At 51.4% G+C, this 21,984-nt stretch overlaps 8 protein-coding genes across 8 annotated transcripts; 4 read left to right on the forward strand and 4 right to left on the reverse strand.

Moving 5' to 3' along the window:
- Positions 1-544: 544 nt before the first annotated feature.
- GT037_005729 (uncharacterized protein) lies at positions 545-1,524 on the reverse strand (the record flags this gene model as incomplete). Its single annotated transcript, XM_038930776.1, has 2 exons — positions 545-967; positions 1,021-1,524. The coding sequence occupies 2 exons, from the start codon at positions 1,522-1,524 to the stop codon at positions 545-547; spliced, it is 927 nt and encodes a 308-aa protein (XP_038786465.1).
- Positions 1,525-3,154: 1,630 nt separating this feature from the next.
- GT037_005730 (l-aminoadipate-semialdehyde dehydrogenase) lies at positions 3,155-6,788 on the reverse strand (the record flags this gene model as incomplete). Its single annotated transcript, XM_038930777.1, has 3 exons — positions 3,155-5,088; positions 5,136-6,406; positions 6,454-6,788. 3 exons carry the CDS (start codon positions 6,786-6,788, stop codon positions 3,155-3,157), a joined length of 3,540 nt encoding a protein of 1,179 aa, XP_038786466.1.
- Positions 6,789-7,410: 622 nt separating this feature from the next.
- GT037_005731 (uncharacterized protein) lies at positions 7,411-9,345 on the forward strand (the record flags this gene model as incomplete). The annotated part of the gene is made up of 1 exon (XM_038930778.1): positions 7,411-9,345. One exon carries the CDS (start codon positions 7,411-7,413, stop codon positions 9,343-9,345), a length of 1,935 nt encoding a protein of 644 aa, XP_038786467.1.
- Positions 9,346-9,439: 94 nt separating this feature from the next.
- Positions 9,440-10,530, reverse strand: GT037_005732 (uncharacterized protein; the record flags this gene model as incomplete). The annotated part of the gene is made up of 4 exons (XM_038930779.1): positions 9,440-9,873; positions 9,921-9,968; positions 10,020-10,416; positions 10,459-10,530. 4 exons carry the CDS (start codon positions 10,528-10,530, stop codon positions 9,440-9,442), a joined length of 951 nt encoding a protein of 316 aa, XP_038786468.1.
- Positions 10,531-11,565: 1,035 nt separating this feature from the next.
- GT037_005733 (uncharacterized protein) lies at positions 11,566-11,853 on the forward strand (the record flags this gene model as incomplete). The annotated part of the gene is made up of 1 exon (XM_038930780.1): positions 11,566-11,853. The coding sequence occupies one exon, from the start codon at positions 11,566-11,568 to the stop codon at positions 11,851-11,853; it is 288 nt and encodes a 95-aa protein (XP_038786469.1).
- A 2,746-nt stretch (positions 11,854-14,599) lies between these two features.
- On the reverse strand, positions 14,600-16,104 carry GT037_005734 (uncharacterized protein; the record flags this gene model as incomplete). Its single annotated transcript, XM_038930781.1, has 4 exons — positions 14,600-14,903; positions 14,957-15,758; positions 15,807-15,942; positions 16,003-16,104. The coding sequence occupies 4 exons, from the start codon at positions 16,102-16,104 to the stop codon at positions 14,600-14,602; spliced, it is 1,344 nt and encodes a 447-aa protein (XP_038786470.1).
- A 1,139-nt stretch (positions 16,105-17,243) lies between these two features.
- Positions 17,244-19,108, forward strand: GT037_005735 (fad binding domain-containing protein; the record flags this gene model as incomplete). Its single annotated transcript, XM_038930782.1, has 3 exons — positions 17,244-17,551; positions 17,607-18,096; positions 18,152-19,108. The coding sequence occupies 3 exons, from the start codon at positions 17,244-17,246 to the stop codon at positions 19,106-19,108; spliced, it is 1,755 nt and encodes a 584-aa protein (XP_038786471.1).
- Positions 19,109-20,181: 1,073 nt separating this feature from the next.
- On the forward strand, positions 20,182-21,938 carry GT037_005736 (ring finger domain containing protein; the record flags this gene model as incomplete). Its single annotated transcript, XM_038930783.1, has 2 exons — positions 20,182-20,438; positions 20,489-21,938. The coding sequence occupies 2 exons, from the start codon at positions 20,182-20,184 to the stop codon at positions 21,936-21,938; spliced, it is 1,707 nt and encodes a 568-aa protein (XP_038786472.1).
- Positions 21,939-21,984: the final 46 nt, after the last annotated feature.

Genomic DNA, 21,984 nt, shown 5'->3' on the forward strand with positions numbered 1-21,984 from the left:
TGTTCTTAGCATGAGATTGGATCGGGCGGTCGGGGTAGAGGGAATTCCGCTGTATGGTGCCCAGGACTATGCCAGTAGCCTTGTGTCCTCGTGTGGCGTTCTTCGAAGCTTCGTGAGAGGGGNNNGGGGGGGGGGCTGAGTATGTATGCGTGTGCGCCAGTCTGGCTCCTTGGATAGTGGCTTGGGAGCGTGGTCTGCCTGCTTGGAAAATTGGACTAGTAAAGTGTCTCGTACGAGGCGCATTCACGTGAATGAGACTACTGCTTGAAACGAACTTTTGCAAAATGGAGAAATCATTGTGTAGGAAGTTTGGTATAATTCGAGTAAAATGGGGTATATCATGTCGAGCTCCAACCGCTCTCCTGCTCTTCGTATAGAGAGGTCCAGTAACGCCGTGCTGTCGTCTCAGATCAGCATTCCCATCATGTCCGTTGCCCTTCAAAACAAAAAGTACGCCATGGTATATGCCGCTTAAACATCGTTCGTGCCGTCATAGGCCGAACGGGAAAAACAAAAACTCGTCGCTGTAGAGATAGCTTCCTCTTCAAACATTGGTCTCGCGTAGTCCCCTCGAGAGCCATCGTTCCCACCAGTTCCGCACACTGACGATAGTCTCTTTACCATCGTTATGCCCGTCGTGACCTCCAGGGTCTCCTAAGATGGACGAGAAAAACCAGAATCCAGCCGCCGTCCATGCAGCTATCGCGACACCGAATGCAACGACTGGCGAAAAGAGATGGACGACGACGAGCATGGGCGCGCTGTAGCCGGTTGTCGAGTCGTGGGAATAGACCAAGTGTAGTTGAAGGTTCAGCGCAGGTGCGAGGAAGGCGGTGATTTGTGCCGAAAATGGTGGGCGGGTAGTGCAGAATCGCAGGGGGGCTAGTACGATCGAGATCAGGAGAGCGAGGATGGTCCAGAGAGCGATGGCGCCGGAGAGAAAGGCACATGGGCCGCAGAGCCAAAACTAGATGTTTGTTAGCCATGCTGTTGACGACCGAGAGACGATGGTTCACATACCAACAACTGCCATGCTTTTTCTTCTGGACCTTTCTCATGGAATGCGCCTTTGTCGTAGACGATCGCGTCGCTGTCCAGTCTTGCCGCAGACGCGCGGTTCGGGGATCGGCCGTCGTGCGACGAACCGTAGCCATGCTTCTCAGGATCAAGATGCGCTTGTTGGGGATATTGTATGTTGTTTTGTTCTATGTCCGATCTGGAATATCGGATCTCGGGTGTTGAGTTGCGTTGTTGACCTATCGAGGAGATGCTGCTGGTTGGGCTTGGCGCAGAGGAGGCCTTTGGCGAGAATGGGTGCGACGAGATGACAGAATCATGGCCGCGGCCAAAACTCGACTTGCTATGACGGTCTGTTCGGATGCTGTGCTGTCGCTGATATGGCTCTTTCTCGTTGTATGCGTAGTTATATTCGTCGGATGAAGCGTTCGTCGAGAGCTGGCGCTGGGGTTGGCTCTGCTGGGGGGATGTGGCCGAACATGGCACCGGCGGACGCTGGGATTCCATTGCAGTTAATTGGTGGGCGGCGTCACTGCTGGACGGGCTTCAGACGACCCTTGGAGACATGCGAAGTCGATGAGGTGCCGGGCATGTTATAGAAGAGGCGGAGGCTTCCCTCAGGAGAGGCAAGACTCTTGTTACATACAATTACGCTCTCAAGACCTTGGGAGAAGGTCTTGGGCTTGGCTTTCATCCCCAAGGCTCGGCATTGCGGCTGGGCAGAGCATCGCAAGACGGGGACGGCCAATCACGGCTCGCATGGGTGACCCAGCGCAACTCCCATCCAGGCGCCTCTGAGGCCGAGGACGGAATTCGCGGCAGCGACCTGTCCTGGTGCTGGAGCCCCAGCTTTCATCCTCATCACCTCTACCTTTTGTCTTGGCCTGCGCCGACGATGCTGAGCAACGCTGAGCAAACGGACCGCCGCATGATGGTGCTCACTGTCTTGTGCAATGTCCTTTGAAAACACGCCAAGCCGGTAACACGCGCTACCACGGTCCGTCTAGGGCGTCCGCTGGCTGCGTGATGATGTGCCTAGGAAATATTGAACCTGCGGATCTTGGGCCTGTGTACCATAGACACGACTCTCGAGATAAATCCAGGACGCTTCTCCAACCTGCCTAGACGCTAGTTGGGGACAGGAAGACGCGGCGGGTTGCGGTCCCGCGGTGCAACGTCGCGAGCACTCTCGTGTTGTACCGCGAGACCAAGTCGGAGGCGGCGGAGTGCATTTGATAGCGCTTGTTGGCGGAAGTAGGTGCATGTTGCTTTGCTGAGTCTGAATCCGGCCTCCAAGCGTGGCTGAAACGAAGTTGGTCTTGCTGATCGTGATCTTGGCGTTGGCACATGAGAAGCTCAGATACTCTGTTGACGGCGCCAGGTGTCCTGGCAGATGCTGGATCGATATCTATCGTGTGATTTGCTTTTGTTTTGGTTAGTCCGTCGCATTCTCGGCATGTTGTTCGCACTTTAATCGTACAACACCAGCGACCGGACTGAACCTACCGTACCTTTGGTATTGCCTACACATGGCAGATTCCGACGGTGAGCTGGAAGTGCTACCAGTGACGTAGATTTGTATGTACAGTTGCATTCATGACATACTCCTTCGCATCGAATACATGAGCCAGGTTGCGATAGGCGTTCTGCTATAGCTGCAGCCACAGCCGGTGGTAATATACGGCATGGCGATCACATCGACGAGTTGCGGAGTCTTTTCCCGCCTCGCGGACGATGCTTGCGACGTGCCGGATATGTTGTTGGTAAGAGATGCGAAACGCAGAGGCAATCGTCGGCTTGCAGTGCGAGGGATGTAAGATAGCGTTTGCGCGAGGTATTGTTGTATCGGCGATGGCTGTGATGTTACTCAATGTGATTGGAAGCCGCGATAGAAGGAACGCATACATCAGCATCAACAAAGAACGGTTCAGTCGCAATGACCTCACTGCGACCAGATATAATACTCCAAGAATTCCAGACTAAATTCTGCAGATAATCTAATGCAGTACTTGTCGGTTAGATAAAATATCTATGTATCTTTGCCTTTTCTAGCATCTGGTAGCGGAGATCGTGGCCCTTACTAGATAGACCCCCAATGCGCAGTGACGCTGCAGTCCAAAATTTTGGTAAAAATGACCTAGACACCCCTCCGACCACCAACCAGTTTCATGCCTTCCCGCATAGCGTCTGTCAACCGACTCATCACCAGTTCTTTGATGCCCTTCTTCTCTGGCTTGGGCATGAAACCCAGCTCGATCAGGTAACTGACATAGACACCTACAGTGTCTTCCATTACTGCACCACCCTGGCTCCAATCTTGACCTGTCCATGTTTGGTCCTTCTTGAGAGCTTCTGTCGCGTTCTTATCGTCAAGCTCAGGTGCCTTAGTATCAGCAGGCAGATCTCCAGTCACAAAATGGTATAACGGTAACAGAGCGTTCTCTTCTTTCGTACCGGAGCGGTCTGAGACATAGGCTTCCATGTTTTGCTTCCACTCTGAGTATGTGACGAGAGGGACATTGTAGCCAAAGTTTTCGAGAGCGCCCAGGAACTCGTTGAAAGTAATACGAGGATGGGAGGTGATTTGCGCAACCCCGAGCGGTGCTATAGGTGGATTGAACGACGACGCTACGACAACGCGCGCGACGTGAGTCACAGGAACCATATTTATAGTGTTTGTGATGTCGGGTCGTGATTTGAGTTGAATGCAGCCCTTGAGAATACGCACGAGGAAGTCGTCCGTATTGGTGGTGCCGTACTCTGGATCTCCCAAAACGTAGCCGGGACGGATGACGCATCCACTCAAACCTTTCTGACCAGCCTTTCGTGTGAGATACTCAGCTGCCCACTTAGATTGACCATAACCGGTTCCTAAGCCCTTGCGGGCACCTTCCAAGTCATCTTCTTCGGGGACACCTGTACCACCGTTCGCCAGACTCTTCTCAGACAACTTCACGAAGTAGTCTGTATCAAGCACTGATGTTGAGCTGACAAGGCCGAAGTTCTTGGGTTTGCCCGCAGCACACATTGAAAGTGCAGTCATAGTGGATATGACGTTGGGCCCTCGGAGACGTGAGTACGGCAATACCCAATGTACCAATGCGCCGTTGTGAATCACAACGTCGACGGAGTCCGCGAGTTTGTTCCACGTGTTTGGTTCAAGGCCGAAATATTCCTTCTCAAGGTCTCCGATGAGTGGCTCCAGGCGCGATTCCCAGCTATCTTCCCAGATACCGTATGCAGAACACGTCTGCCTGACACGTCCAAGTGCAGCGTCAATATCTTTCGCACGTACAAGCACCGTGACCTTTCCAGGTCTAGACAAGATGTCTCGTAGAATGTAGGCTCCCAAGAAACCTGTCGCACCAGTGAGGAAAGTATGTACTTCTTCCTTCGGGTTCAACGGTTCCCTAGTCTTGAATTCAGTCAATTGGTTAGCGAGTTCTCTGGCATCAGCAGAGTATGCTTCGTCTTCTGGGTCGTCGTCGATGGCCTCGGCAGTATCCAGGCGTAGACCGATAGGATCCATTGCCTGGTCGATGTTTGCTGAGAAGCCGCGCAATGTAGGGTATTGGAAAATGGTAGTCATAGGCACATCGATGTCTTTCCACTCTTGTCGGATCTTGAAGAACAGTTGTTGTGCGATGATACTGTGTCCGCCGAGGTCGAAGAACGAATCACTTCCACCGATACCATCGGCCGTTACACCGCGATCGCCAAGGAGCTCTGCCCAGATACTGGCCATCTTCTTCTCAGTTGGCGTCAAAGCTGCACCTAGCTGTGAAGGACGTCTTGCACCAGCAGCTGCTAGATGTGCTGGTTCTGGGAATGGCAACGCTGGTCGGTCGATCTTGCCGTTCGGGTTCAGCGGAAATCGAATGAGTGGAACGATGATCGATGGCACGGCATATGCGGGGAGCTTCTTCTTGAGATGCTCTCGCACGTCATCTCGTAGATACTTGAAGCGCTTCAGCAATGTGACCATGCTAGTGTCGTCGACAGAATCGCTGTCTTTTGCACCACGCTCTTCAAGCCAGTCGTACCAACGCTTCATCTCGGGGACGATGTAGCCTGCGATATTAGCCATGTTCAAAACTGCGGAGAGAGTTGAAACTTACTGACGAGTGTTGGTTCCTCGTAGGCATCGCGTTTCAACAATGTGACGTTTTCGCGCACCAAAGGATGAGCAGAGAGATGTGAGTCAATCTCACCCAATTCAATACGGAAGCCTCGAATCTTCACTTGCGAGTCTACTCGACCTGTGCAGTGCACGTTTCCATCCTCTGAGTAATGGCCCAGGTCGCCAGAGCGGTAGAGCCTGTCTCGTGGGCCTCTGTAGAACTCTCGCCATGGCTCAGCGGCGCCTTGACTCTCTACCTTTTTGTTGTCTTCGTCTATCCACTTCTGTTGGTCTACAAACCAATTGTCGACGAACTTGGCGGCTGTCATGTCAGGCAGACCCAGATATTCCTCGGCCAGACCGCCAGCTCGTACGTAGATTTCACCACTCTCACCAGGCTTGCAAACCTTTGTCCTGTCTTCGCGGTTGACTACCAAAAGCTGGACGTTGTTCATGCCACGACCAGCCGGGATCACCTCACCGATGCTGTCAAGGAATTCGGGTGCTTCAGTACAGCTTGGCAACTCGTAGTAGCTGACGGCTCTTTGTGTTTCTGTGGTTCCGTACATGTTGACGATGCGGACGTTTGGCGCCAAGTTCTGCAACCTCCTGCAATCGCGCTTGATCAACAAGTCACCCACAAAGAATGAGTGGTGCAAGCTAGGGAAGACTGCCGAAGCACCTCCAACGAGAATTTGGCCCATGGCAGGTGTGAGATGTGTGACGGTCGCGCCATACTTGCGCATCCACTCGGCAAGCTTCTCATGCTGGATGTCTTCCTTACTGGGTACGAGTAGTTGTGCACCAAGGAAGAGTGGGGTAAAGATGTCTCGCTGGATTGGGTCGTGAGCAATTCCGGAAAGCATGGTGAACTTGTCGTTCTCAGACAGTCCAAAGGTCTCAGCCATCCACGGGAAGTAGTGCGTCAGCGAAAAGTGACGGCCCTTGACACCCTTGGGCTTTCCTTCGGATCCCGATGTGAATGAAAGTGTGGGTGTCGAGTCTGGACCAACCAGCACGCCCGGGAGCTCGGCCTTGAGCTTCTGCTGCTCCTCCAGCACATCCTTTCCATCCTTTGAGCCTCCGACAAGTGTTCCATCGTCTTTGAGCTCGAGCGCGGGGATCTCGGTCCGGAGTTGTAGGTTATCCTTGACGTAGTTCCTGACTTGCTCTGAAAGGGGACCGGCTTCGCGCGTGGCCTTGTCGATGACTACGAGGGCGCGTGGCTGGGAGACTTCGAGGTAGATACATTGGCGGTCTGGAGGGTATCTAGGCGACGTCAGTATGTAGAGGTGGATCTGGCAAGTTGGACTTACAGCGGATCAAGTACTGAGAAGGTGGCTCCTGCCGCCAGGACAGCCATGATGGCTACTACTAGATCTACACCTCGGTGGGCAAAGATCATGACCACTTCCCCTCTCTGTACGCTATTTTGCACAAGATGATGGGCTAGGACTGCAGTAGCCTCGAATATGTGCTTGTATGTGAAGTTGCGCTCTGGTGTCTTGCTAGTGGCAGTCTCAACCACACATGGCCGCTCTGGGTGCTTGCGAGCATTGGCGGCGAAGATGTCGTGAATTGGTCCTTTGAAGTCAGACCAGTGAAGGTCTGCGGTAGGGTCCGGGATGCTTCCCTTGGTCAGAGAAGCCATTGTCGCGCGTACTTGTTCCTGCATGTCTCAGGGAAATATAGGGCGGGGTCGCGCTGTGAATGTGCGCATGCGCGTAGACAGGTTGAAAATGTCCAATTGGAGTGCAGCCAAAGGGAAGAGAAGTTTGAAATTGGGTCCAGTCTAAGTCGTCGTCGTATGGCCCTGAAGAATGAAGTTGTCAAGAAAACAGCAAGGACTTGTACATCAAAAGTCATGGACGGGTATGACGCATCCAGTCAAAATGCTCGACTCAGGCGATATCGGCTAGGGCGAACCCCCACTAGGGAAGGCTCGACGCGCATGTCTGTCCGGGGGAGCATCATCAGCCCTACGCTAGCCTGGCAAACCGTCCTCGCCAAAATGGAAACATCGGTCTGCCACGACGCGTCATCCAACGTTGTCGAATTATCGTCTGCTTGCAACTGCGGCGCCGTGTTGTGCTTTCTTGTCGCTCGTTTAATCGTTTATCCGCTCCAGAGGCTGATTGGATCCTGTAATACCTGGGAACAGCAACTTCAGGCCCACCACGGATAACGGCTCGCAGTAGCCTGCAAGAGCTCATGTTGCCAGCATCCCCGTAGTTGGCTTTCTGTTCACTTTACCTTCACGTCTCCGTTGCGCCATGCCGATCCAGCACACCTTCATGGGCCGGCCCGTTACGCTGCAGATGCCCCCGCGCCGCTTCCAAGTCATCTTCATCGTCCTGTTCTTCTTCGTTATCAACTTTACCTTTTACGGACCTCCGTCACGCGATAGCATCCCAACCTACGACCAAGTGGCCGATGCTGTAAAGCATCCCCAAGCCCACGTGCCCGATTTGGGCCAGCTGCCAGCTGTACCCAATCCCTTCGGTCCCTCAGCCCACAAGCCTCCGCCTGTCCAGGCCAACAGCACTACCGCGAGTGCCTACGGTGCCATAGAATGGCTTAGTGACTTCAAGTGGCGCAACCCTTTCTCCTATTCGGTAACCCTCGATGAGAATACCGCCCTGCTACCTCCCCTACGCGAACGACCGCCCATTTACACCTACTACGATGTCCCCAAGAAGCAGGACAAAGACGTGTCTGCGGCAGAGCAACGGCTCATACTGGCATGGCGACGAGCATGGTGGGCACAAGGCTTCAAGCCCGTTGTTCTTTCTCGGGCTGAAGCTATGCACCACCCACAATACCAGCTGTTCCAGCGCATGAAGCTGGATGCCAAGATTGAATTCGAGATTATGCGCTGGCTGGCCTGGGGACACATGGGTGGCGGCGTCCTGGTCAATTGGCTCGCATTGCCCATGGCCGAGTATGAAAACCCCATGCTGAGCTTTTTGCGACGGAATGAATACCCCAAGCTGTCAAGAGTTCAATCTTTGGACAACGCCGTCTTCTTCGGAGACCGAATGACTGTCGATGATGCTATCAAGAAGGTCATGGGCAACGATTTGTTGAAGAATGTCACTGCGAGCAAGGACAAGCTCTCCAAGCTAGCGAAAAAAGAGGGTGGGCCAGTCGTCAATCTTCTGTCTACAAAGGACATACAAGTAGACAACAAGGCCAACGGTATCGCATCCTACAGTATGGCCACCATCTCCAGCAAGTACAAGACGGTTGCCGACAAGTTTACCAACACAACCCAAGCCGTGGCCCTTGACTTACTCGCGACTCTCATAAACTCACATCTTCATCTGACCTGGCAAGAGCAACACCCCGAAGGCGTCGCTATTGTGAAGCCAGTACCAGAACATACTACTGCCCTCTTACGCGAGACGACGGATATTGCGCGCAACCTGACACAATGCCCAAGCTCCCCGATGCCCAAATCGTGCCCTCCTAATCGGCCCAAGTGCAAACCTTGCGATGCCAACAAGTCCATGAAGCTTCAGCAATTTCCGGAGTTTGTGAACACAACTAAGTTCTTTACGATTGGAACCGTTCCGCACCCCTACACACTCACTTCATTGCATTACACACGCGACATGATAGACACCAACTTCTTGCGCAATAGCGCTTCGCGCGATCTGTGGATACGGAAACTAACTGATAAATCGATTCCGAGTGAACACACCGAAGAGTTCCGTGTACTCAAGTTCAAAGAGCTAGTAGCAGCAGCTCCAGCGCATACCTTGTGGCTTACAGCCGAACGCATCACGCAAGATGATCTGGACTGGATTTTTGGATTCGGTCTCCCACAGAACGCCTCCACGACCGCTGAGCCCAGTTCACCAAGCAAGGAATCCGAGATCATCATCTTCCCGCGTCCGGAGCCTCCCAAGCCCATCGAGGGTATAGATGTGCCGGACGAGAAATGGATTGAGAAGGAGCAAGAGCGCCTGAAGAAGGCGCGCGACGCTATCAAGAGCAAGGATAGGAACATGAAGTCGGTGGTCGGGGCTGTGGAGCAATGGAACCTAGCAGATACGGAAGCCTGGAGGTTTTCGCGTGCCTACTCAGCAAGGAGACGGCAAGAGCGGAAGAAGTGGGAAGAAGAAGAGGCAAAATTTTCTGGCAGTGAGAAGAAGGCTGGAGTCAGGCCCGGAGAGGGTGGTGGAAGATGGACTGATAGGAGCTAATCCAGATAGCGGCTTTTGAAAATTGCATACAGTTCTGGCGATACTGAGGTATGTACACTAAGAACGCGTCGTGTTTCTATTGACATCGGCTCTCTCAGTTCACAACAATGCATACTTTGCCGATGTGCTGACCAGATACCAAGTACTCGAAAGCTGATACGACGTCTTCCCTTTCAAACCCAAACACCTTCTCCACGGGCACGTTGAGGTTCTCGAAAGTCACAAAACGCGTGACATCTTCTAGTTGTTGCTTAGACCCCACCATGATGCCGCAAACAATCGCACCCTTAGAAAGGGCCAACGCAGCTACATCAGGCATCTTCTCTTGTGGGCATGGGGCAAGGAACCCTATCACGGTAATGTTTCCGCCATAGGCCACTGTTACAATGCTTTGAGCAATCGTCCCGGCTCCACCGTTCTCGAGAATAAAGTCCGCACCGTGGCCGTTGGTGATCTTGAGCACCTCTTGAGACCAGTTCGCATTCGACTTGTAGTTGATGGTGTAGTCGGCACCATACGTCTTTAGGACTGCGCGAGCTTGTCGTCAGATGAAGAGGTGATGATTGTAACAGCACCCGCTACTTTGGCTAAGATTAGACCATTGATCGAGACGCCACCAGTGCCTGCAGATGTTATTAGTGAAGGCTGTGATACACAGAGTGGAGCCTTCTTACCAAGGAAGAGCACCGTCTGTCCAGGTTCTAGAGGATTATTGCCGTAAAGTGCATTCCAAGCGGTGGTGCTCGTACATACCAAAGCCGAAAGTTGAGCGAAGCTGAGCCCGCTGGTCGGTGACACTTTGACGAGCGCAGAGCTAGGTAGTGCGATGTATTCTCGAAGCACTCCATCGTAGCAACCACCCAGGCTATGGTGCCAGCCGGGCATGGCACTATATAACGTCTTCAAGTCAAAGGATGCGATAACCCTGTCTCCCTCGGCGAAGTCGTCCACTTGGTTGCCCACACGTACGACCTCGCCAGACAGGTCAGAGCGGGGCACCACATTGTCTTTGACAGGAAAGGGGTACTTTCCAGTGGTGACGGCGAAGTCGCGGAAGTTGAGAGCAATGCCCTTGATTCAAATCAGGACTTCTTGAGAGGCAGGCTCAGGCACCCTTTCTTCGTTGACCTGGAGGTCTAGAATGGACGTGCGCTGAGGCAGGCGGAACACACGTTGTGTGGTCATAATGGATGGTTTGTGTAGGAACTCGGAACATGAAAGGTATTATGAAGACAATGAGAGAAGCTGAGAGATCGTAGGAAGTGTTGTGCAGTCAGATTGATGATGGTGTTGGTATGCATTTATATCTATCCACCACGGTTGTAGTACGCTTCGGTGCAATCCGCGAAGGTGCAACCGCAACCGCCAGTTCTTTAGTCATCTGGTAGATGAAGACGCGCGGTATGTGGATTATATGCTGGTCCAGAGCTGTATTAGCTACAGGACAGGCCTATGCGAGCAAGGCATGCAGCAGGATGTCTCGCGGCTACCAGATGAGAGCGACAGTACAGACGACGTGTGCTATGCAGCTGAAAAGCTTGCAATTTTGAAGCACCTCGCAAAGATAGAACGTGATACTGGATGGAAAACGTCTAGTAGAGCTGCGGACTTGAGGAGACCCTGGGAACTCGATTAACTGTATACAGCGTTCTTGAAGTATCGAAAAGGCAAAGAACCAAACACTTCATATGGCAGGCAAGACAAATATAATACACAGAGAAAGGCAGGAATGATCCTTGTGCATTGATTCAACTCTGAAATTGCATTCAATTCTGGCATTTCTGAGGTATTACAGTAAGAATACGTTGTGCTTCCAAAGAACTTTCGGCTCCCTTGTTTCACAGCCACACATACCTTGCCGACGTGTTGACTAGATAAAAGGTACTGAAAGGCTGCAACAACGCCTGGTCTTCAGGCATCAACTTCATCTGGGGCTTGAGCCTATCCGAAAGGAGAAGATGCTGCTGTCTAACATCTGTCCAACTGCAGTCGTTAATAACGGGGTCCACCCAACCTTCGCATGCAGGTGACCCTACGACAGACATACTCTACGATATCACAGCAATATACCCAGTCACCGCATCAACTGCATGGCGCAAAGTCGCGACGGATACTTATCTCGTCTCCCCTTGGGCTTTCGGAACTGAATGAGTAAAGACGGCCAAATCACCCTTCCCCCGGCCCAGTCAAGATCAAGGCGCATTTCATCAAGCTGAAATCATGTATGTCATGAATGCGCTGTATACCAACACCGACAAATACACTTTTACAGATTACGATTACTGTCTCGAAGAAGTCATGTCGAGTTACTGGGCTAATTTCATCAAACATCTTAATCCTAATGGTGTTGCTATATCGGCTGCATTTAACTTGACATACTGGGCGCCTAACGATGGCGAGAGCCAGACGGTTGTGCGTGTTGGTGATGGCTTTGGTGCGACGAAGATTGCAGAAAAGCAAAATGTCACTGTGATCATGGAGTGCTTTGCGCAGCAAAGTCCTCACTAGAAGACGTGATTCAACTACTACATACTGTATAAATAAGGACGCTATCTCTGAACGTTTTGATCAATCTTTCCCTACTTGAGTTTCTTCATCTACTCTTTTCACATACCGTCTTCCTTTATGTTGAATTGTAATCATTTCTCTTTTGTGGCGTGTAGACTTGTCGTTCTTTGTCTCTTCCTGGTACATGCACTCTTTCGATCTCGTCTGGCTCGGCTCCAGACTAACAGTAGAAGATCGAGATCAGCAAAAACAAGTACTGGGTATGACTGAACCAAACGCGTTGAAGCAGTCTTTGCAATAAACTAGAAATGAAACGGTAGAACGTCCTTGACCGGAATTAATCTACCCCTCCATCTAACCATAAGCGGGGATAGGAAGCGGGCTTATTTCAGAAATCACCAGACGCCCTTAAGTCTTTGATACCAGGGCTGATGATGCCTCCAACGGATGTATCTTGACAACCATTCTCCCTATAATCACGATATATCTGGCCAAACAAGTCTTGCAGAAGCTCAAGTATTCAAGATATTACTTCCACAATGTTCCGATATGGTCATTAGAACATTGAATTTATTGCACACGAAGACATGGCAGTTGCTCGTCTGGCATGTGTAATCAGCTTACGTCTATTCGCCACTACTCGAGCGACATTGACTTTCCCGCATCCATGACAGTAGTAAGGACGAATGATGAAAGGCTTAGAGCGACGGTGAGAGTGATATATCGCACATAGAATGTTGGGAACATGGTATCGTTGCTAACTAGGTAGACTGGAGGGTGTAGTAGATGCCGCAGAGGAAGGAAGAACGAGAGTGAAACCTCGGTTGTCTTGCACTCGGTATCGTAATTGCGCTCAAGTCTGCATTGTTGAGAGGAGAAACTTGCTCCTGCTTTGGGATGCTCACTGTGCCTCTTCCCGATGGTACTCTGCAGATCAACAGTGACAGCGAGAAGCAGCATAGTCGCTGAATGTCGGACCAAAGGCTATGTTTGATGCACTGAAGGTTGATACCACACACGAATCATTCATCGGCGAAAGTTTGAGTTTGTGGAGAGACGCTTCCACTCTCTTCTTCTTCATTTCGGCAAGAGCCTTGCGCTTTAGGATTGCGTCACGAAAAATGTGAAGCACCGTTGAAGCTTATGGGAGACTTTTGATGCAAATCGGCGACAGTTTTGTCAATGGTGTCGCGAGGCACGGTGATTAGCTTACGAATCCTCACAGTTGTGGTGGATGAAATTACTCGCCAGCTGACGCTGTCAAGAGCTTCAGCCCTTGGTAGCGTTGCATGAGCGACAGGCGTGCTTGTCGATCTTATTTGCGAAAGTGGAAATTTGTCGTCAGTCTTCTTCGAGTGGTACAAAGATATGACAGTGCTAAGAGGGTTTTGGATTACACTTTCAGGACGGATACTACGGGGGAAAACGGCTAGCTTAGCAGCGGGTGATCCACGTTACAGCTGAGCTTAGTAGCCCAGGTGATGTGACCGTGATCGGAGCAGCTTGTGAGAAGTACCGTGGGGAAGCCGAGTCTTGTTTCTGTGGAAGAGACATACTGGACTTCTCTCACTTCGAGCACGTGAAGTGCTGTGCAACATGCGCTGTCTTCTTCCACACTACTGCACCCACGACGGAGCAGTGCACCCTTCTGTTGCAGAGTTTTCGCAAGGCATACTCATCTTTTACCACGAAAGTCAGAGTGCAATGTCGGGACGCGCGTGTTCTTCAACAGCGACACCCTCGAGGTCATTCCCAACCACCGCAATGCAACGACAACGCACGGACGCACAATCACCAGCCACATTTTCTCTAGTTCCTGGATTCTTTCGTCACTGCAATAACGGACATGTGGTGTTGAGTTTGCTGGAGGCCGAGGTTAGTTGGTCAATGGTCATTGGCTGTACTTTTGTCACAAATGACGCTCCATCAAGACGCAACCAATGAGCTTGAAAGAGCGGACTGTCTGGAAAGTCGGCCGATTTAATGGTGCATGTCTAACATAATTTCAGCCTAATCCTGAGTAATGTTCAGCTTTCCAGAAGCGAAGTGCACGTGCTAGCGAAAGTTGGCACCTGTTGGCACCTGTTAGCACCTGTTAGCAGTGTCTACCTGTGGATAGCCGAAACTCGGCTATTCAGACGTCGGCCCCACATCTAGAATTCGTGGCTCGTAAGCTGCCGCAACCAAGAATCATGGCAAACTTGCGATTCATCGGCTTTACTCCACCGTGAGTACGCATCGTATTCCCGTCATGTTCTCTCCTATTGTGGATACATGGTGAATAATGCGATGGCTACAGTAGTATTGAGTATGGTTGCCTGAAAGACGATGATGGAATTCGTTGTCATACCCGGGCGACACCCTGAACTAAAGACGCCATTTGTTCTTCGATTAGTATTCTTCGCAACATCGCTTGCAAAGATCGTCGACATGTGGACCTGTCATACTAGTGTGATTTTCCACGAGGTTCATCGGTGATATTCCGGTGATCTGCGCTACCCTTTGGATGGGTGAACCCAGAAAACGAGAGGTGTGTGCTTCAACGCGTGTCGATCACGGTAGTTACCACCCGGATGGGAAGTTACACTCGGCGGGTAGCTGTTTGAGGATGAAGTACGCCTCAAGAAGGTTTCGGCATGCGCCTGTAGTCATTCAAGTGACATGTGCGTATACGAAGAGTGCTCAGAAGGTGGAAGATATCATTTTGATTCAAACTACATTCGGACGCGCGCGACCAACCTCGGCCCTACTGCCTCTGTGGTCCCTCATGGCTTACTAGGCTCGCTTCATCTGTGTCGCTATGACTATGCTTTACCATGTAGGAGGTCTTAACCCTAATGCCGTCTTCTATCTTATCGTCGAAAGACTCGGTCCGAGGACTCGATATAGCAGCGCTAGTGTTCATGTTGTATGACTTGTGTTTCTGGCTAACGTTCTTGAGTTCGTTGCCACTACCGTAGTTGTAGTACTGTTGACGACTGCGTACTGAGGAGCCGCCAAGGATAGGGAAGAGTTTAACCAGGAGAAGGCGGAGTGTTGGAAGGCAAGCGCTGAAAGATAGATTAGCATGTGCAAAGATGACGGTTGAGACAACACAACTTACCACATGATACCAACGCATATTTCGATCGTGCTCCACACTGAAACGTCGTAGAACTCCCAGCTTACGTTCGAGGAAGCGGCGAAGTGCACCAGAGCCTGCAGACGCAGAATACTGACGACGGTAACGAAAGTGCCGACGCAAAACATAAGTGCTACACCGACCTTCTTTTTCCAGTGTAGCTTCAGCCCCCAAAGCTGCCAGAGAGGTATACCCAAAATCCAGAAGTCCAGAGCAATCGAGATGGCAGCGTTTGATGCGGTGATGGCGTTGATCTCCAGACAAGTGCCCTCATGCATACCGTCCCATTTCGTCCAGAAGTAGTGAATCGGCCGACACTGGAATACCGCAACAATGATAAAGGCCAAGCCCCAGAGTACAGTGAAGATGACAGTACCCCATAACAGTCGCTGGACTTCTTTACTAGGAAACACGCGGATGTAGAAGAACAACAGAGTGAGCTTCAGCAGCGTGAGCTGGAGAAAATACAGCCACGCCATAATGTAAAAGTATTGCAGCATCTGGGTGATCTCCGTTGGAGTCAAGGCCCAAAGGTCTTGACCAAGTCCATTCTTTACAGTACCGAAAACAGTGATGATGGCGCTGGGTATGGCGGCTATAAGCGTCGCCAGGACGCAAAAGTCATCGTAACCAAAGTCGAGTCTCGACACGGTGGCCTTGAAGGCGAAACGGATCACAACGAAGGCAGCGGCGATGCATACCATTGCGTTTGACAACGTCACGTAGTGTTCTCCACGATGTCGCACCGGTGCACCGCAGTTGGTAAGACTGACATTTCGTGTGACTACACTGGTTAGTCGTCGGCCCTCTTCTGTCAAGTTGATGAAAGTACCTAGAGCTTCAGGAATGGTGCAGCTGCTGCTTACACACAATGTTACATTGTTCTGGAAGACTTCGTTGGTGCAGATACAGGCTTGATCTGTTGGCGCGCAAGTGTCTGTGCCGAAAGCTCTTAGAAGGCAGATTTGCTGCAGCGATCAGTAAGAGACTTACAATCAACTTGAGATTCAAAAGCGAAGTTTACTTACAGCGCATTCCGGAAGCTCTGACAGAGCAGTCTGCTGTGCTGCAGTAGCCACGAAGACAGTAGCGAGCCACAGCAGGATGCATTTTCGGAAAAGAGAAATCATGTTGATGCTCCCAGACCCGACTGTTCGGATGACAAGTACAGGGAGATTAAAGCCCGGATCTGTAGCTGGCGCACAAGAATTCGCAGAAAAGTCTCAGGTAAACTGACAGCGGGACATGTATTACCATTTATCCCCCGCCTCGAAACGGAAGGTGTTCCTGGGATATGATGTGCGCAGGGGTTGCTCATGCGGTTTATAGTGCATCGCTTGCAAGGTCTAACACTGAAACCCGCGAGTCGTGTTTATCAAGCTTGCTACCTCTATCGGTATGAACTGCCGGCTGCAGAAGCCTACGCGACCATGGCATTTCGATAGCGCAAACTTTGTTAAGAAGCGCTGGCGCATAATCGGTCGGAAGTTACATCAGCTAAGGTCCGCGGCATGTCATCCAGAAAGGGGTCATGGTAGCGTTCAAGCCGTTCTAGCAGTATGTGGGGAGCGGTCCGGTGTGTCATGGGCTGGTGAACGCCACACACGCCAACCGAAAGCCACTGTAAAAACCGATCTAAGGCGTCCAAGATCCACGGTTAATGAAGAAGAATGCTGGACATGAAAAGTGTGGCCAAAGGGGGGCATGATAAGCATTGCGCAATAATGGAGGCGGGTGAGCACGTGGAGTCGATCAGTGCAACAATCGTTGTTTGGTGCGCACCTGGACAGTTCTGCTCGCTTCACGGCTGCCGAAACGAGCGTTCATCCCGAACGCACCAAGACGCTTGCCAAGATGTGCGCGCGTGTCCGGTTCCTGTCGCTGCACTCCTACCGCTCACATGCGAATCCTATAGTCTCACGCCTCCCAATCCTATCCGGAACCCATGGCTAAGGGTCCACTCTAAGCCTCAGGCCGCCCGGTTGAATCCCCCATTGCTGTGTTGACCCACTATGCCCTGCAGTAGCATCACCGCGTCTGCGGCCATCGATTGCCGCTCGAGGTTTTCGCCGGCTTCCAGCCCAGTGCAAGGCTACACCTTGCAATGCCATCGGCGTGTGGCACAGTGTCTCAAGTGGACTCTGTCGGCGCTGCATCCTACAAGAGGAAGCAGACGTTGGCTAAGGCGTCTTCTTTGAGATGGTCTCCGAGATGAGAAGAATAGTTCGTGGCAATGCGAAGAGAATAGTAAGGGGAGCAATGGGTATATATGAGGCCCAAGTCAAGTCTCTTGGTATCCATCACTACCATCGAGTACTTTCACGACAAGATGAGACTCGTCGACAACGCACCCCTCCTTGGGGCTCTACTTCTCGCTCGTCTTGGGGATGCCAAGCAGTGTTACCGTTTGCCAAGTGATGCTGATTGGCCATCCACTGAGGCATGGTCGACCTTGAACTCGACTGTAAACGGGAAGCTTGTGGCTACTGTTCCTATCGGGTCGCCTTGTCACGATCCGACATACGATGCCGATGCTTGCGACACATTGAAGGCAGAATGGCTGAACCCTCTAACGCAGTAAGTGCAGGAGCTCCGTTCACATGCTTGGACAGAACTCTAAAACTCTTGGCAGCACCCCGTCTTCCCACTCTATCATGCAATCGTACTTCGCCAACCAGAGCTGCGATCCCTTCTCCGATAGGAGCATCCCTTGCACTCTTGGCAACTATGTTTCATACTCTGTCAAAGCCACTGAAGCAGAGGATGTCATCTCTGCTCTTGAGTTTGCGAAAGCTGAGAACATCCGTGTTCTTGTTCGCAACACTGGGCATGATTTCTTGGGACGGTCTACAGGGGCTGGTGCTCTTGCTATCTGGACGCAAAGTTTGAAGAGCATCACCTTCGGTGACTGGTCGGATGAGCACTACACTGGCCCATCGGTCACTGTTGGTGCCGGTGTCATGGGCAACGAGTTGCTTGAGGCAGTAAACAAGCAGGGCATGACAGTTGTGTCTGGTGAATGTGCTACAGTTGGTCTGGCGGGTGGTTTCACCCAAGGCGGTGGCCACAGCGTTCTCAGCACTGCCTTCGGTCTTGGTGCCGACCAAGCCTTGTCCTATGAGGTGAGAAGCTCTATACTATAAGCAACCAAGAGCAACACTAACCATGTCTTTGTAGGTCGTTACTGCTGAAGGCAAGATGCTCACTGCCTCAGCAACCGAGAACACTGACTTGTACTGGGCTCTCAGTGGCGGTGGTGGTGGAACATATGCCGTCGTCCTCTCGTTGACAGTAAAAGCATACCCAGCCAAGCAGGTTGGTGGTGCTGCCATGCAACTCCTAGCATCATCTACTACCCCCGAGAAATACGCAGCAGCAACTGCCAAGCTTATCGAGCTCCTACCAGGCATGATCGATGCCGGTGCCATGGTAGTCTTCCTGGTCAGCACTCAGTACATCGTTATCAAGCCCGTCACGGTTTGGGACTCAACAGCGGCCTACGTCAAGGACGTTGTACTCGCACCTTACGCCAAAGCTCTTACAGATCTTGGCATTACGCCGCCAATTGTCTACAGCGAGCTGTCCTACCGCGACCACTTCGATCGCTACATGGGTCCTCTCCCACGTGGAGCATATGAAGTCAACAGATATCAATTCGGTGGCCGTCTTATCCCCCGAGATGTGGTGGAGAACAACACTGCGGAACTCGTCAGGGTTTACCAGGAGCTTGCTGCCGAAGGTGTCTTGCTTGCTGGTAGCTCAGCTAACTACCAGAAGCCCGAGGGAGCTGCCGACAATGGTGTACTACCAGCATGGAGGAATGCTATGATTCAGCTGCAGCTTATTACCAACTGGGACTCCACTGCTCCTTGGGCCGACATGGAGGCTGCCCAGCAGAAGATGACCAATGTGCTTATGCCCAAAATCGAAAAGATCACGCCAGGCAGTGGCTCATACCTGAATGAAGCCGATTTCCAGCAGCCGAACTGGCAGAGCACATTTTTTGGAGACAACTACAACAAGCTGAAGACTATCAAGAAGAAGTACGACCCCCGGGATGTATTCTACATCCTCAAGGGTGTTGGTAGCGAGGCTTGGAACGTCAGCAAAGATGGACGCATGTGCCGTGCCTAGAAAGAAGGCGTAGCTTTACAAAATTCTTTTGTATATAATATATTACCTTGAACTTTTACCTAAAGAACGTATACAGGCTCACAATAGATTTCTCCAAATATCTTTATGTTCTGCAAACTCGAGCCATTATCGACAACTGGAGCGAACAACTCAGTTTAGAAGTTTCAATACACCGCTCAGTTGAGCGCCCAATAGCTAGCCTTAGCATTGCGCAAAATTTGGATGTGGCGTGGGTGAATTGATGAGGCAGCAGTCAGGAGTCCCAAGCTCGTTGTGCGTCCGTGCACGATCAAGCTGCCCGGAACTCTCGAATGAGGCCGCGAAGCTTCCCTCACCACACATTCATCGCCTTAGCCCTTGAGCGCTCACTCTACATCATTCCGTATGCAAAGTCTGCCTGGCTAGTCTGTAGTCTTGCTATATATGTGTGGACCTAGCCAGGCTGCATACATGGCTTTCCGAGCTAAATATCAAGTCCGGCCGACGGCTGCCTGCGGCCAGCCCGATACAGGTATCTCAAGTACGAACTAGGAAGCACATAACTTCAAGCGTCGCTCAAAGACTCCCCAATATCTGATTCGCATCTCAATTTCGTTTTCATTGACCTTGATTCAATCTCCCCTTCCCTTTCCATCCGCACTCTGATCGAATCCTCTAACTCTCAAACCAGGAGGTGACGGGAAATTTCAACATCACGGTTGGATAATTCTCCCCTAATCCGTTTGCTGTATTCTCACGTGAATCAGTCACCGACTGTGTCTCCACGTGTGGGCAAGCGCGCAAGGGTCTCTTTGATACCACGTCCTAAGCTAAAGAGTAGGACCTTACTCTATGAACACTCACTCCTCATACTCTGTCTTCACAGTGAATATCCCGAGCTAGCACTAGCTGCCTGATAACCACCAATTATCTTCTTCCTACATAACTCCCACACGGCTGTGCTTCTACATCGGTACCGAGCTTGATCTACCGAACATTCAACTCACACACCGTCTTGCACAAGACAATCTCTTCTCTTGCTATCCGTTTCAGTCGCTGGAACTACACACCTTGCAATCTGAATAACAGCCACCATGTCTAAGAGCTGTGTAATCTGCGGGACTGAGGAGAGCGAAGGCGAGCTGCTTCTCGAAGCACCCTGCGGCCGCCATTGGGTCTGCGCTGACGATGTCGGAAGCTTTTTTGAGAATGCGACCAATAACGAGAGCCTTTTCCCGCCACAGTGCTGCCAAACAATGTTCATGTTGGAAGATTACGAGGACTATATTTCGTTCGAAATCGCGTGGGCGTATCAGATGAAGCAGCAGGGCGAGTATTCAATTCTGGCAAAGTAAGTTTACTATATAACCACATGATAAACCCAAGCTAAGAACTAAGCAGATTTCGTGTCTATTGCGCAGACCCAGCCTGCGGAAAATTCTTACACCCCGAATCGCACGTGGAGGACCAAGAGACCAAGATTACATACGCCATCTGCGACTCTGAAGGATGCGGTAAGCTGACTTGCACAAAATGCAAAGCCTTGCTCGTAGACGGTACCCAAAACCATGAGTGCAAACAAACCGAGGACGAGAAAAAGTTCAAGCAGACAGCCAATGAGAAAGGTTACCAAGAGTGCTTTGTCTGTGGCGCAACTGTTGAGTTGGCTGAGGCGTGCAATCACATCACTTGTGAGTGCGGTAGCTCATTCTGCTATATCTGCGGCAAGGATTGGCCTGGTCTCCACGGCTGCCCGCATTACGGTCCCGCCGTCTACGATGAAGAAGGATACAACCAGGACGGTTACCATCGAGAAAATGGTCTCAACCGACAGGGTCTTACTCGCCGTCAAGACATGATTCGTCGTCGTGAAGAAGACGAAGAAGACGAAGAAGACGACGATGAAGAAGGCGAAGACGAAGATGATCAGGTCGAAGATCCTGAGTGGGAAGTCCTGCAACATCTGACACCCGACCAGCGCGCTTTGGTCAACCAGCTTCCTCACGGGCCTCGCGAAGACGCTTTAGATCAGTTCCGCATCACGTTATTCGAGACCCAAGGTATCACGTTCGACCAGTTTGTCCACCCTCCTCCACCTCCACTACAGGAAGACTTTGGCGATGACGGCGACGCTTGGGAGGAAAATGATGATGAAGGTCCCGAAAATGATCAGCGCGACGATCGGGAACTCGCAGGCGGCTTGCCTAATGAAATCGACGGGGAGGTACCTATCATTGCTAATGAAGCAGCTCAGATTGGTACGATATATGATGCTGAACTCGACGACGGTGCAGTACCTGTGGCTCACCACTCCGACGATGAGAGTCACGCCAACTCCTTGGAAGATCAACAAGGCGATCATGCAAACATCAAAGAAGAAGACATCCAGGAAAATACACTGACAGACGACCAACCTGGAGTTTCCGGCTTCGATACTGCTACCCCATCAGCATATCGCAACGGCGAGAGAACAGACCAAGGTGCAGAACCCGTACTGGCAACGAATTCTTCCAGCCAAGACCAACAGGAACCTGGCAGCCGTAGAGTCCCATTGATTACAGGCCTCAATACTGATACCCACCCACAGCCCACTAGCTTCTCCACAGACGGACCACGCACAATTGTCGCTCGTGGTTTCATCTCTGGCACCACGATTGAGGACGTAGAAACTATCATGAGCCCTTATAGCGATCATGACATACTTGGAAGGACTGTTCGGAGCAGCGATCCACTGGTTGTCGAACTGCAATTTGCTACGAAGGATGATGCGGAAAGGGTCATTGCAGCGTTCCATGGACAGAAAGGGGACGGTCAGGTGTTGGATGTGAGGTTTGAAGATGAAGATCTGTAGAAGCACTGCGAATATAGGTCATACATAGCGTTACGAGACGACTTAT

Source organism: Alternaria burnsii (assembly GCF_013036055.1).
Source record: "Alternaria burnsii strain CBS107.38 chromosome Unknown 732, whole genome shotgun sequence".
Taxonomy (NCBI): Eukaryota; Fungi; Ascomycota; class Dothideomycetes; order Pleosporales; family Pleosporaceae; genus Alternaria; species Alternaria burnsii.